This window comes from Saimiri boliviensis, chromosome 8, assembly GCF_048565385.1.
Source record: "Saimiri boliviensis isolate mSaiBol1 chromosome 8, mSaiBol1.pri, whole genome shotgun sequence".
Lineage (NCBI taxonomy): Eukaryota > Metazoa > Chordata > Mammalia > Primates > Cebidae > Saimiri > Saimiri boliviensis.
Window position 1 is genome coordinate 26773129 of NC_133456.1, and position 13713 is coordinate 26786841.

Below are 13713 nucleotides of genomic sequence, written 5' to 3' on the forward strand. Positions count from 1 at the left end.
CAAGGGAGTGATGGCTGAATACCCATCCTACGGGACTACAGGAATTGAGGGAAAAGGAGCAGAGATTGGCTTTTCTTGGACGACGGTTAATAGAAACAAACCAACTCCTTCTCAGAGACAAGATTCAAAAGCAGAGGCTGAATATCCTGGGTGTTCCTGAAACCAAGAACACTTGACTTGTGTCTTAAAATTCCATAGCCCACTAGCATGTTCACAGATGCTGTTCAAAGTGACCTCTTTTGACAAAGAAGCAGTGTTCCTGCAGGGTTGAAACCACTTGAAAAAACTTTGTTAAAGTTGATGTACAAAAATGTTTAAAATGCTTTGAAGAAATGAGATCTGAGATGTTCCTGCTATAAAGTCGTCTGTGAACAAGTCAAATTGAAAGTCTGGAAGCGAGATGTGCTTATAGGCCGAGAGATCTAAGAGAAAGTTTCTTTTCAGCGTGACCCATGTTTGCAACCTACCTACTGTGCACCATTGTAGCTTGGCTCTAGAGGATAGAGACCTGTAGACCTGTATTTCGTGCCTCAGGGAATCTAGTTGGGGGAAGCCCTACTGTGGCCAGACCTAGCGCCAGGAGCAGTGAGGAAGGAGGAATAGATTCTGATTAGGGAGTGCTTATAAAGCCCAAAGGAGCATCATTTGAGCTGAACTTGAAGAGTTGGCCCACTACGATGCTTAGAGATGTGGGAGAAGAGTCTGGAAGGGCAGGAGACTACCTAATGAAGGCACAGGGATGCGTGTGGGTGGCATTCTTCAGAGTATGGCTGCTGGGGAGGAGAAAAAGCAAGGGATAAGTAGGGAGTGGTGGCTGTTGGCAGGTTGTGGAGGCTTTGATAGGAGTTTGGACTTGATTCTGTAGCTATTAGGGACTCATGGAAGGTTTCTGAGTAGGGAAGTAACTTGCAAATATCGATTAATTTTTAAATGGAAAACAAACATATCCATACATGCTCATTGAAAGACATTTCAGCAATATTAAAGGCTATGAAGCAGAAGATGAAAATGCTCCCCTTCCCAGAGGTAACCACTGCTTCTTTTCACGTTATTTCATCCACCTGTATCTATGGGATCGGCACATAAAAATTGTTGGAAACAGATGCTCAGTGCTGCAAAGAAAAATTAGCACTAAGACAAAGGATCTCTCAGCAAGGCAATTTTTACTTCCTGCAGGAAGCATACCTTTGCAAGACATCTTGCTATGAGAGGACAATGAACAAAGGAAAAGCAGACATATTTTTTCTTTACACATTTGGGGTTGTTCTTACTGCTGTGTCTGATCTCCATTGGTTGGAGCTAGACCTCACAATCTAAACTAAAACCTGATTGGCTAATAACTTAAAACTTTTCTAAGCAGGTAAAAAGCAATGGAGAACAAAAAGGAAGTGCAAATAAGGAAGGGGCATAGGCTGCAAGCTGGGACATGCCTGTGAGCACGTGCAGCACAGATATTTGGTTAAAGTACAAGGACAAAAAGCAAGAATGCTTTGAAGAAAGTCTTTACAACAAACTATTATTTATAACAATTATGAAACTTTAAAGAGGAACTTTTCTACTTCCCATAAAAGTCAACTCTAGAAGTGAGAGGGAAGGCAGTTCAGACCTTCTCTGTCTCTGTGCCATGTACATGCTCCTACCTTTCCAATATTTAAAGTGATACATGAAATACAACTGTAATCTTGGGAAATGTGTGCTATGTCTTCTCATTGAGCTCATGTTGCTCTCCATTGCATTATTTCAGAAAATGGTTTTATTGGATATTCACCCGAACTGCTACAGAACAACTTGCTGCCTGATTACAGCCCCGGGGAGTCTTTTTTCACTGTCTTTGGGGTTTTCTTCCCAGCGGCTACAGGTATTGTAATCTGCATTGTTTTTTACTTTTAAATTAGAGGTGTAAGTGCTTGGTTCCCAAAATTCAGCAGCATAATTGGCCCGCATGTGCTCTTGGTATGTATATCCAACTTTAGATGTGGGCTTAGCTTCGACTAAAATTGTGTTATTTTATGTATGTATGTATGTATGTAGTTTGTAGAGACAGGGTCTCACTATGTTGCTGGTCTCAAACCCTTGGCCTCAAACATTAAAATCGATAGTTTTAACAGGGAGTTTACTGAAGGCCCTCAATACGACTTAATCCTCCTCACTCCTTACACGTTGACACTCTTGTTCATAGAAGGGACACATATCTCATATGGCTGAACAGGACGGAGTCCTCAGCAGGATAAGCTGCTCTTTTCACAAGTGGAATAAGTACATGCCTGGTCTAGAAACTTCCCTTCTCCCTCCCCCTGCGTCTTCTCCCAGAGGGCAGAGAAATGCTGTTGTGTGTCTTGTCTTTCCTTGCTATATCAGGTATGAGCCAAACCAGTGTCCCAGGGATGAGGAATGAATCTCTTTACCCTCTGTTCCTCAAGTTCCTGCTCTACAGTGACTGTAGAGGAGCCTCCCAAAGCCAAGGTCCCTGTAGGAATCCTGCCCCATGCTTGGGTCTCTGGTCTGGAAGGCAATAAGCTAACATGTTGACCAGATGATCATAAAAAATAACATTTGCTAGTGGCTGGGCTTGTCCCCAGGGAACAGACTTTTAATGAAGAGAGAAAAGCATTTCACTCTTGATCAACAGAGTGTTGATGGCCTGCAGTGTATCTGCCTTGTCTCTCTCTCTCCCCTTTTCCCTCTGCCCTCCTACATGTGGCCATTTCCTTACTTCTTGTCCCCGCCCCAAAAGGGATAGGGAGAGAAAAAGAAGGAGAGGCTACTAGAATGTCTAAGATTGAGACGATTGTCCACGCAAGTGTTAGCAAGGATGTGGGGACACTGGAACCCTCGTGCACTGCTGAATGGAATGTAAAATGGTGCAATGACTTTGGAAAAATGTTTAACAGTTTCTTAAAAATTACACCCAGCTATTCTACACCTAGTTATCTAATGCAGAGGATCAAAGGCATGTGTTCATATGAAGATTTGTACATTAATGTTCAAAGCAGCTTAAATTGTAATAGTCTCAAACTAGAAACAGCTTGAATGTTCATCAACAGGTGAGTGTATAAACAAACTATGGTGTAGCCACACAATAGAAAACCACTCAGCAATAAAAAGAAATAACTGACCCGATGTGTATCACACCTGTAATACCAGCACTTTGGGAGGCCGAGGCAGGTGGATCACCTGAGGTCAGGAGATGGAGACCAGCCTGGCCAACATGGCAAAAACCCCATCTCTACTAAAAATACAAAAGAATTAGCAAGGTGTAGTGGTGTGTGCCTGTAATCCCAGCTACTCCGGAGGCTGAGGCAGAAGAATCACTTGGACCTGGGAGGCAGAGGTTGCAGTAGGCCAATATTGCACCACTGCACTCCAGCCTGGGTGACAGAGTGAGACTCTGTCTCAAAAAAAAAAAAAAAAGTTAGCTGGGCATGGTGGTGTACAACTGTAGTTCTAGCTACTTGGGGTGGGGGCGGGCAGCGGGAGGACTGCTTGAGTCTGGGAGGTCAAGGCTGCAGTGAGCCTTGTCATGCCATTGCACTCCAGCCTCAGTAACAGAGTGAGACCCTGTCTCAAAAAGAAATTTTATATATGTGTATATATATAAATATATAAATATGTGTGTATTTGTGTGTGTGTATTCCTGATTATAGTGATGGTTTTACGGGTATATTCATGTATCAAAGCTTTTCAAGTTGTTACACTTTAAACAGGTACAGCTTATGTAGTATGTTAGTTATACCTCAGCAAAGCTATTAAAATGCAGAAAAAAGAACTTTAATCATCTTTAGTTGCTTTCCTCAGTCCCACTTCTCCTTATAACAATAGCCTTTCCCTCTCCTCTCCACAGCCAAACATAACTGGCTCCCCATCTCCATTCTTTTATCCCCTGCTCAACTCTCCCAGTCTCTCCTTTGGGAATTGCAAGCCTGTCTCTCCAATGACATGGATGTTTTCTTTTTTTAAATTAAATTAAATTAATTTATTTTTTAAGACAGGGTTTCACCATGTTGGTCAGGCTGGTCTTGAACTCCCAACCTCAGGCGATCCACCCACCTTGGCCTCCAAAGTGCTTGAATTACAGGCATGAGCCACCAGGCCCGGCCTGACATGGCTCTTTCACTAGTGACTTCCTTGTTACTGAATACAGTGCACAGTTTTAGCTTCTCACTTTATTTCACCTCTCAGCAGCAACCCACTTCCCCTTGCATTTCTCTTGCCTTCCACGATGCAGCCTTCTCAGCTCCCTCCTACTCTCTGACTTGCCTTTATAGGTGCATCCCCTCTGCCTGCCCATGCAGTGTTGGGGATCTTCAGGCTATTCCTAGGCGCTTGCATCTCTTTCTCAACTATTTTCCTTGGAGTCTCATCCATGCGCATTGTTGAATAACCACCCTTGAAACTGATGACTCCAAAGTTTACACTTTCAGCCCCAACTTCTCCTCCAAACTTCACATCATACATTCAGTTGCCTGTGTGACATCTTCTCTTGGGTATCTTAGACTGTACAAGTTTGAACCAAACCCATCTCACCAACCCCTCAACTCATCCTCCTCTGCTACTCCTGGTGTCAGTAAATGGCAGCTCTACCCAGCCAATTGCTTATGCCAGTGATCAGACCTTCGTCTTTCTTTCCATTGCCCTCTAAGTCTTGCCAATTTTACCTCCTAAGAGTTGCTAGATTCTCTACCACCTGACAACTCTGGTCCCACCTTCATCTATCACTTGTATCACTGCGTCAGCCTCCTGCCTGACTTTTCTTGAGGCCTGGCCATGGAAACGAGCCTGGAACTAGGGCTTGGAAGTGACAGGTCAATAAACAAAAGAAACAGAACCCCCCCTGCCCCCCAGAAAAAAGACAAAGAAATTTTTTAAAAAAGAGAGAGAAATGGAAGTGACAGGTCAAATCCTGGTCCACAAATCCAGATTTGCCAGAAATGTGTGTTGCTTTCATTTTTATAAAACAAAAAGATTCCGTCTCTGACTTTAAGCCTTCATTCTCCCATGATGGCTTAAAAGTGACATCAGTAATTCAGCATGCCTCCACCCACTCCTGCCATGCTGTGTACTGTTCCAGGGGCTCAGGGTTTTATACGGAACCCAGGCATGTTTGGGTGGCTTTGCAATTCCTCCTCTGTAAACAGAACTCATTGTCCTGTCCACAGGGCCTTTCAGGTTTGTGTTGCCTCTGAGCCACGTTCAAAGACCAGAAATCTGCTAAGACTGGGAACCCTATGCTTAGGGTCTATGTCTGCCCCAAACCTTTCCTTCTGGCGGGTCTTACCGGGTCTTCCAGGGATTGGCGGGGTTGGGGGGGGGTGTCTGAGGTCCTCATTCCCTCAGAACCTGTGAACAGCCTCTCTCTCTTTCTGTCCCCAACTCCAGGACCAATCTCCTGTCAAATATGGGGGACATTCCTCTCCAGGGCCACCTATGCATTCACACTGGGCCGGGCACGGTGGCTGACACCTGCAATCCCAGCACTTTGGGAGGACGAGGCAGGCAGATGACTTGAGCCCGGGAGTTCAAGACCAGCCCGGCCAGCATAGTGAAAACCCATCTCTACTAAAAATACAAAAATTAGCCAGGCATCGTGGGACATGCCTGTCACCCCAGCTACTCAGGAGGCTGAGGCAGGAAAATCGCTTGAACCAGAAAGGCAGAGGTTGCAGTGAGCCGAGATCATGCCACTGCACTCCAGCCTGGGCGACAGAGCAAGACTCTGTCTCAAAAAAAGAGAAAAAATTCTTACTAATTTTTGATTCTGCATTTGTATTTTTAGGTGGCCCCACAAACTGTGTGACAGTTTTTGTCCTTGTCCCCACATGTTTTCCCCAGACATTCTACTGCTGCTTTTCTGTTTCCCTCCAAAATCTTCTAAGGACCTTGGTTTTTGAGAAACAGAAGTCAAAACAGTACACAGGCAAATTCTGCTTCCTCTCTGCCTCCTGTCTCCCACAAGGCAGGAGAATATAGGTCAGCTTCCTCTTGAGTGGACAGAAAAGGCAACGGGAAAACAGAGGAAATTAAAAAAGTTAACATCTGAAAATGTTTCCCAGTCTTTCTCCTCTCTCCTTCCACACACAAATTGAAAACCATCTGAGGCCAGGCACGGTGGCTCATGCCTATAATCCCAGCACTTTGGGAGGCCAAGGTGGGTGGATCACAAGGGCCGGAGATCGAGACCAGCCTGGCTAACATGGTAAAACCCCATCTCGACTAAAAATACGGAAAGTTAGCTGGGTGTGGTGGCACTTGCCTGTAGTCCCAGCTACTTGGGAGACTGAGGCTGGAGAATTGCTTGAACCTGGGAGGCAGAGGTTGCAATGAGCCAAGATCACACCGCTGTACTCCAGCCTGGGTGACAGAGGGAGACTCTGTCGTGGAAAAATAAATAAATAAATAAAGTAAAAAAAAAAGAAAACCATCTGAGCATTCCCTGAGGCCTGGCAGTGTCCTCCCTGAGTGAAGACCCGTGGGCCAAGATGCCAGATTAGCAGTTACCCTAGAGGCAGGGGCAGAAGGTTTCTTTGCCTGGTCACCCTGCACACCTGCCCTGCTAAGACAACCACCCTGGTGGTCCTCAGGTGCACCAGGGGGTTGTCTTGGCGATGTGGACCTTATGTGCCCCTCCACCCTGCTCCCATGGCTGGCTTTCCTAAGAGAGAGGATGCCTGGTCTGAGTGGGGGCAGGGGATGGTGAGCCTCCCCTCTGGCTTCTTCCCCCAAGCAGGAGTTAGCAGCAGCCTGAGGCTTGAAGGGGCCACCCAGTAGCCCAGAGTATGAACTGGATTAACATGTGAGATCAGCTAGCCCAACTCTCAAGCTTTTGTCTTTTTAATCCATATTTCCCCTCCCCCTCTTCTTTTTAAAGACAAAATCTCGCTCTGTTACACAGGCTGGAGTGCAATGGTGTGATCTGGGCTCACTGCAACCTCTGCCTCCTGGGTTCAAGCGATTCTTGTGTCTCGGCTTCCTGAGTAGCTGAGATTACGAGAGCATGGCTCTACACCAGGCTAATTTTTGTATTTTTGTAGAGATGCAGTTTCACCATGTTGGTCAGGCTGGTCCTGATCTCAAGTGACCCACCCACCTCAGTCTCCTGCCTCCCAAAGTGCTGCGATTGCAGGCCTGAGCCACCATGCCTGGCCTAGATTCCTCTTTGATAATGTTGCTAAAACCTCACAGACCCTGGACGTTCTGGCTCAGAGATGGAGTGTCATCCTTCCTCTGAGAAAGCTACAGCTACCTAAGACTGAGTCAAGATTTGTTTTCTGTGGTTTTAGTTATGAGTACTATTTTGTAAGATTTCAAATAAAATGATAATACTGCATAGATTGTAACTACAGAGGCCTCTCTACCCCACCCCTCTTAGGGGACCTGCTTTCCTGTCCCTCCCACTCTCCTTTGGCCCAACTGCGGTTAAGAATCATTGATCCAATCCTTTATTTTACCAGTGGGGGAAGAGGAGCACAGAAGAGCTTATGAAGGACCCGACAGAGGTCACGCAGCTGATGAGTAGCGGGCATTGGGCCCTCACACTGCTGTGGAGAGCTGCCCTCCCTGTCTCTGTCTCTCTTTTTCAGGGCCCCAGATGTAAACACGATAGGCAGGACGAATGGTCTGTATGACTTGCTGTCTCCTGGCAGATGTTCGGTTAAGCTATGAAAAGCATGGATGATTGGCAGTTTCCATGGTGATAGATTTGCCAAGGATTAGCTCTGAGTGAGTCATGGCTGGGGCTCCCTCCAACACCATCCTCTTCTGGAACAAGAGAACCTCCAGGCTGTGGTGAGGGGAGAGTTTTGAAGAACAAACCCTTCTGTTCCCCAGACCCCTAGCCTCCCATTGGAGATATGATATTCAAGTTACTTCAGGTATTTTATCCCAAGGGCTGGCGGCTTCCTGGGAAGAGCAGCTGGAGATTCAATCGGGGGGCTCCTCTGGATGTAGGAAGCCATTTTCCTGCCCCCTCACTTTACTCTGCTCCATTACACCCTGTGCTGGTGACTGCCGGGGTAGAGTGGGGGGCTTGGAGTGGACGCTGGACTTGCTTTGCTTCTTAAAGCGCTTTCCTTCTCCAAGCTCCACTACCAAACTTTCCCTGAGAAACAGACATCTCCTCTCCAGGGTTTCACACACACCCTGAGGATGCAGCTACTCCAGGGATCCAGGAGCACGATTCACAGAGGAACTAGGAAATGGAAATTCACTGAGAAGAATATCAGTCATGTGAAGCCCTGTAACCCTTGTTCCCAGATTCCAAACTCTTACTGGAAGGGATAAGGGACTCTTTGGCCACAGCCAACACATGGGCCTGTGGTTGACCACACCCAGCATGAAAAAATGTGGTAGGAAACCTACAGCCTTTACCAAAACGTCCACAGTCACCTTCCTTTTCAAGAGCCCAGCTATTTCTGTGATGCCCTTTGACCTCCCTGGGCCTGACTCCCCTCTCCTGCTCATATGCACACCCTGGGAAGCTCTGGGAGTTTGCTGGGCCCCCGAATTAGCTGGCTGTCTCCAGGCCCCTTAGCCCGGCTATTAGTGCTGACCTGACCCCTCCTCTGGCTACTTCCCCCATTCTCCCCGCTCCCAGGCATCCCCTGGGTCTCCTCACACGTTATGTGTCTTTGAGTGAGAGGACAGGGACCTGCTGGACCAGAGTGGGGTCCCCATGTTTAAGGACTGGAAAGCCCCAAATAGGGACAGCCTGAAGATGGGAGCTCACTCCACTCCTTTTTTCTGATGGACTTGTGAGCAGAAACAGGAGAAAAGAAAGAAGCTTTGGCGAGGTGCAGTGGCTCAAGCCTGTAGTCCCGGCAGGAGAACTGCTTGAACCTGGGAGGCGGACGTTGCAGTGAGCCAAGATTGCGTCACTGTACTCCAGCCAGGTAGACAGAGTGAGACCCTGTCTTTAAAAAAAGAAAGCATTATAATTATTATACATGTTTATTTTTTATAATTTTATTTATGGAATTAATTTATAATCATTTTATCAAAATAATTATAAATATTGACAATCCTTATTATCATTGCAATAACCTATTATGTCAGGCACTAAGCACTTTTTATGTATAGTTTTTCATTTAAACTTCTCCGCAGTCTGACTGGTTCCATCAGACACAGGGCTGCCATGAAGTAGACGAAGCCTGGGCTTCAAGGTCCGTCACTTGCGTGAGCGCCTTCCAAAGCCCTGTTTCTAATTTTATATTCATAATTTTGTACTTTCAAAAAAATTTCAGGCCCCATAGAACCTAGATCCTCCCACGGGTTCTATTATTTACCCATTTTACAGATGAGGAAACAAAGACACAGAGAGGTTGTTTCCCCAACACCTCCCAGCCAGCAAGTGGTAAGTCCCGTAGCTTCCCACATCCTGAGAGCAGATGCTGGAAGACAGAACACACAATGTCGGTGCCTCCCCTCACCCAAAAGCCAAAAATCTTGCTTGGGTCCTGGAGTTGGAAAGTTTCATCATTTGACACTGTCTGTCCCAGCAGGATCTCTAAAATATTGAGAGGGAGGGAAACTCACAAGTTTTGCTCCAAGAATACAGCAAGAGAGGTTTAGAGATTTCTGCAGAACAGCTAAACAAACCAGCAAGCCAGGCATGGGAAAAGAAGGAGGTTTGGAAATCAGAAGGAAGGTAAGGAGAGGCAGACCAGTCTTTAGGAATCTGAGGGATTTCTGAGTAAGAAGCAAAGCCCGTCTCTCCTGGGTGAGCATTTATTTCGTACCTACAAGGTGCAAGTCACTATGCTAAGTGTTTATGAATATCTGTTCCCACTTCACCACAGCCCTGCAAAGCAGATAGTATTTCATGAACTAACAGGAACCTGAAAAGCCTAGTAGAACTGTTGGATTTTTCTTTTCCTACTAATCCTCAATTTTCAAGAACAAAAAAGAGAATGTGGGTGAGAAGTGGGTTTGTGGTAATTGGTTGTAAGTAAAGACTTTGATCTATGTGAGCCGTTGGGTGATTCAGGGGGCAGGGAAGGAAAGAGATGACCTGCCAGCTTGTAAATGTTGGTAAGTGGTCATTGACGTTTACACTGGTTATTTTACCCAAGGATATATTTTTGAAACCTATAAGGGGTTGGTTCATCTTTTGGCCATCTCTGTCTGCTGTCAGATCAGACACTGGAACCAGGCACTGACCCCAAGCCCCCTGTTCACCTGGCACCGTCCATCAAAACTGTAGGCATAATGTCAAAGTCTAGGTGGCTGTGGACGCCACTCGAGGTGTAGCCTCATAAACTTAAGCTGGTCAGGTGATAACTGACACCATCAGACTTGCATATTAAAGCAGAGACCATAAAGATGTGCCTGCAGGCCCCAGGACTGTGGTGAAAGACCAAGCCAGAAGGCCTTCCCCATATTCAGGAAGCTGTTTGCCTAAGTCACATGGTAACTGTGGGGACCAGATAGATCATTGTTGTGATGCAGGGAGAAAATACGTTTTTGGGTAAAGCAATTAACTGCTTCCTGGAACTGGCATTTAAAACCCACAGGAGGGGAAATGCCATCAATCTGGCGCAGTCTAGAGATTAGGAACTCGTGATGCAAGTGCCTGTGGGCAACCAGTGCATAGTGCCGATCATAACTGATAAGCTCAGCCTTCTTGTGGGTATGTAACCCCACATGAATCATGCAATTACTGTTTCGAAAGGGGAAATCTGCAAAGAGCAGGGGTTTTAGGCAGAAATGGAGAGGTTGTGTGATACAGTGGGAAGAACCCTGACTTGGAATCAGGAAACTTGAGGATTAGTACTGGTTCTGTTAGCAATCGCTTGGGACACTTGAATCAAATGGCTTCCCTTCTTTGGGCCTCTATTACCACATGGTGAAATAAAAGGTTGAAGTAGACAATTGCAGGGTTATCATCTAGCTTTAAGAGTCATTGATTCTAAATAGCCATTTTATTTATTTATTTATTTATTTATTTATTTATTTATTTATTTGAGACAGAGTCTTGCTCTGTCACCCAGGCTGGAGTGCAGTGGTGCAATCTCGGCTCACTGCAACCTCTGCCTCCCAGGTTCAAGTGATTCTCCTGTCTCAGCCTCCCGAGTAGCTGGGACCACAGGTGTGTGCCACCATGCCCAGCTAATTTTTTTTTATGTTTTTGGTAGAGACAGGGTTTCACGATGTTGGTCAGGCTGGCTTCGAACTTCTGACCTCAGGTGATCCATTGCCTCAGCCTACCAAAGTGCTGGGATTACAGGCATGAATCACCACATCCAGCCCTCAATAGCCATTTTAAACAACTTTTGGAAGCCTGCCAAGAAAAATGTCAAGACCAAATGGTAATTATAAAACAGGCACTGAGTGTTTCCCAAATTGTGCTCTGTGGAACTTTAATAACAAACAAAGTGTTTCATTTCTGTAAAAAAAGTGTTCAATGTCAAATAAGTTTTGCGAAACACTGTGCTGTATTTCTCTTCTTAGAGATGGACAATGAATATTAGCATATTTTTCCTACTGACCAGCATCTTAATGTACTGCACATCAGGCACTGAAATAGCCCAGCACTAAAAACCTCTCTAATTAAGGTTTCCCAACCTTATTTTCAATTGTGGAACTTCTAAAAAAAAAAAAAAAAACATAATGTTTGTAAAACATCTGGGCACTAATGCTCTAGGAAATAGTATTTGTTCTAGTACACCAACCCTAAATGTAACTAAGCTTAATGATAGTATTTTAAAAATTGCAGTGGATGCAGAAGGAAAGCAAACTAGAGAATCTCTGTAACACTTAACAAAGATGGGCAAAAAAATGCTAAGTCAAAATAATTTTTCTAGCTCTAACTAACAAGTAAGACATTTATAATTCACTAAAGCTAGAGAACGTTACCTACGAATCATATTGTAACACAGAAGTAGAATTCTGGAAATGACAGTTACAATGTGTGAGCCCATATAACAAATGTGCAGGCCAGGTGGGGTGGCTCATGCCTGTAATCCTAGCACTTTGGGAGGCTGAGGCAGTCGGATGACCTAAGGTCAGGAGTTTGAGACCAGCCTGGCCAACATGGTGAAACCCCATCTCTACTAAAAACACAAAAATTAGCCAGGCATGGTGGCAGGTGCCTATAATCCCAACTACTTGGGAGGCTGAGGCAGGAGAATCACTTGAACCAGGAGGTGGAGGTTGCGGTGGGCCAAGATCACACCACTGCATTCCAGCCTGGGCAACAGAGGGAGATTCCATCTCAAAAAGAACCCCAAACAAACAAACAAAAAAAACCCAATGTACACTTTGCCATGGGAACTACCCAGATTGCTGCAGCAGGAATCACCCATGAGACTTCTTTCTGCAGTCCCAGCTGCCTGCATCTCCTTGTCTCCAGCCCTTTGCATCTGTGATATGATCTACTTTCTGGCTTCTCTGTTTTGTCTCAAAAGCCAACTTTCTGGCTATATCTGGGCCTGGCTCGTTCCTGTGTCATGGTCAGTCCTTCTCCTACTGACCAGCATCATCATGTACTGTACATCAGGCAGCCTACACAGGACCTGAGGGAGGAGGACAGGGGGTTTATTATGGAGATAGAACATGTTTGGAAGCAGGGAGCAATTAGGATGAATCAGTCACTTCCTCCACAGAAGCATGTGTCACCGGGGCATTCTCAGGGGTCTTCATGGATTAACTTCTGTATAAATGACCGGAAGGAAGGTGTCCAAAATGACCTGACAAACTGCAGGAGGTACAGCAATGGTGAGGAATAAGGAGCACCGTGTCATCTCACAAAGCTGAATGAGTGGGCATGCAGTTGCCAGGGGCTGGGGGAGGGGGCAGAAGGAGCAGAGGTGGGGAGGCGACACGGCCTGGGAGGTGAGGCTCAGCACCTAGGAAGCCTGGTGACAGGTGAGAAACTTGGCCTTGGTAGAAGGCCAGAATTTGGAAGGTGCAGGAAGGGGTGGCATTAGTGGATAGAATTGGAGTCTGATAAATATGGAGATGCCACCAAAGATTATTCTGGCAGCAAGCAGTGATGCCCCAGTGCACGAGAAGTCTTGGCGACTGGACTCAGTCACAGGAGCACTGGGGAGAGTAAGGCAAGTGATATGGTTTGGCTCTGTGTCCACATGCAAATCTCACCTGCAATTGTGACAATTCCCACATGTCATGAAAGGGACCCAGTGGGAGGGAATTGAATCATGACGGTGGGAGTGCAAATCATGAGGGTAGTGAATAAGCCTCACGAGATATGATGGTTTTATAAATGGGAGTTCCCCTATGACAGCTCTGTCTTGTCTGCCACCACGCAAGACGTGACTTTGCCCTTCCTTCGCCTTCCACCATGATCGTGATGCCTGCTCAGCCATATGGAAATGTGAGTCAGTTAAACCTCTTTCCTTTAGAAATTATCCAGTCTCAGGTATGTCTTTATTAGCAGAGAGAGAACAGATGAATACAGCAGGTCCTGGGCTTTCCTTTTTTTTTTTTTTTAAATCCAAATAAGACCCGTACATGATACAAAATAAAATAGTCCAGGGGCTTGCAATACAAAGCAATAGTCTCCCACCCCACCTATCACTATCTCCAATACTCCTCCATAGGGACAACCGCTTTAATCATTTTTAGTACTTTGAGAGCTGTGTATAACCAAGCAACATGTGTATACCTATAATTTGGTTAATCAAAGTCAGACGTCATCTGTTGACGTCATGCTAGGAAATATGAGACTTAGCTTTCTTACATGCTCCCTCATCCACTTTC

General features: G+C 45.7%; 1 protein-coding gene across 2 annotated transcripts in view; it reads left to right on the forward strand.

Moving 5' to 3' along the window:
- The window catches only part of SLC12A8 (solute carrier family 12 member 8), a 135311-nt gene that overhangs the window by 79412 nt on the left and 42186 nt on the right, over positions 1–13713 (forward strand). For both annotated transcript variants that reach the window (XR_005581602.2, XM_039477392.2), the window contains exon 6: positions 1745–1858. Coding sequence is in view for 1 of the 2 variants with exons in the window: in XM_039477392.2 (XP_039333326.2) it covers positions 1745–1858 (114 nt within the window). In the remaining variant the exon portion in view is untranslated. The remainder of the gene's footprint in view (positions 1–1744; positions 1859–13713) is intronic.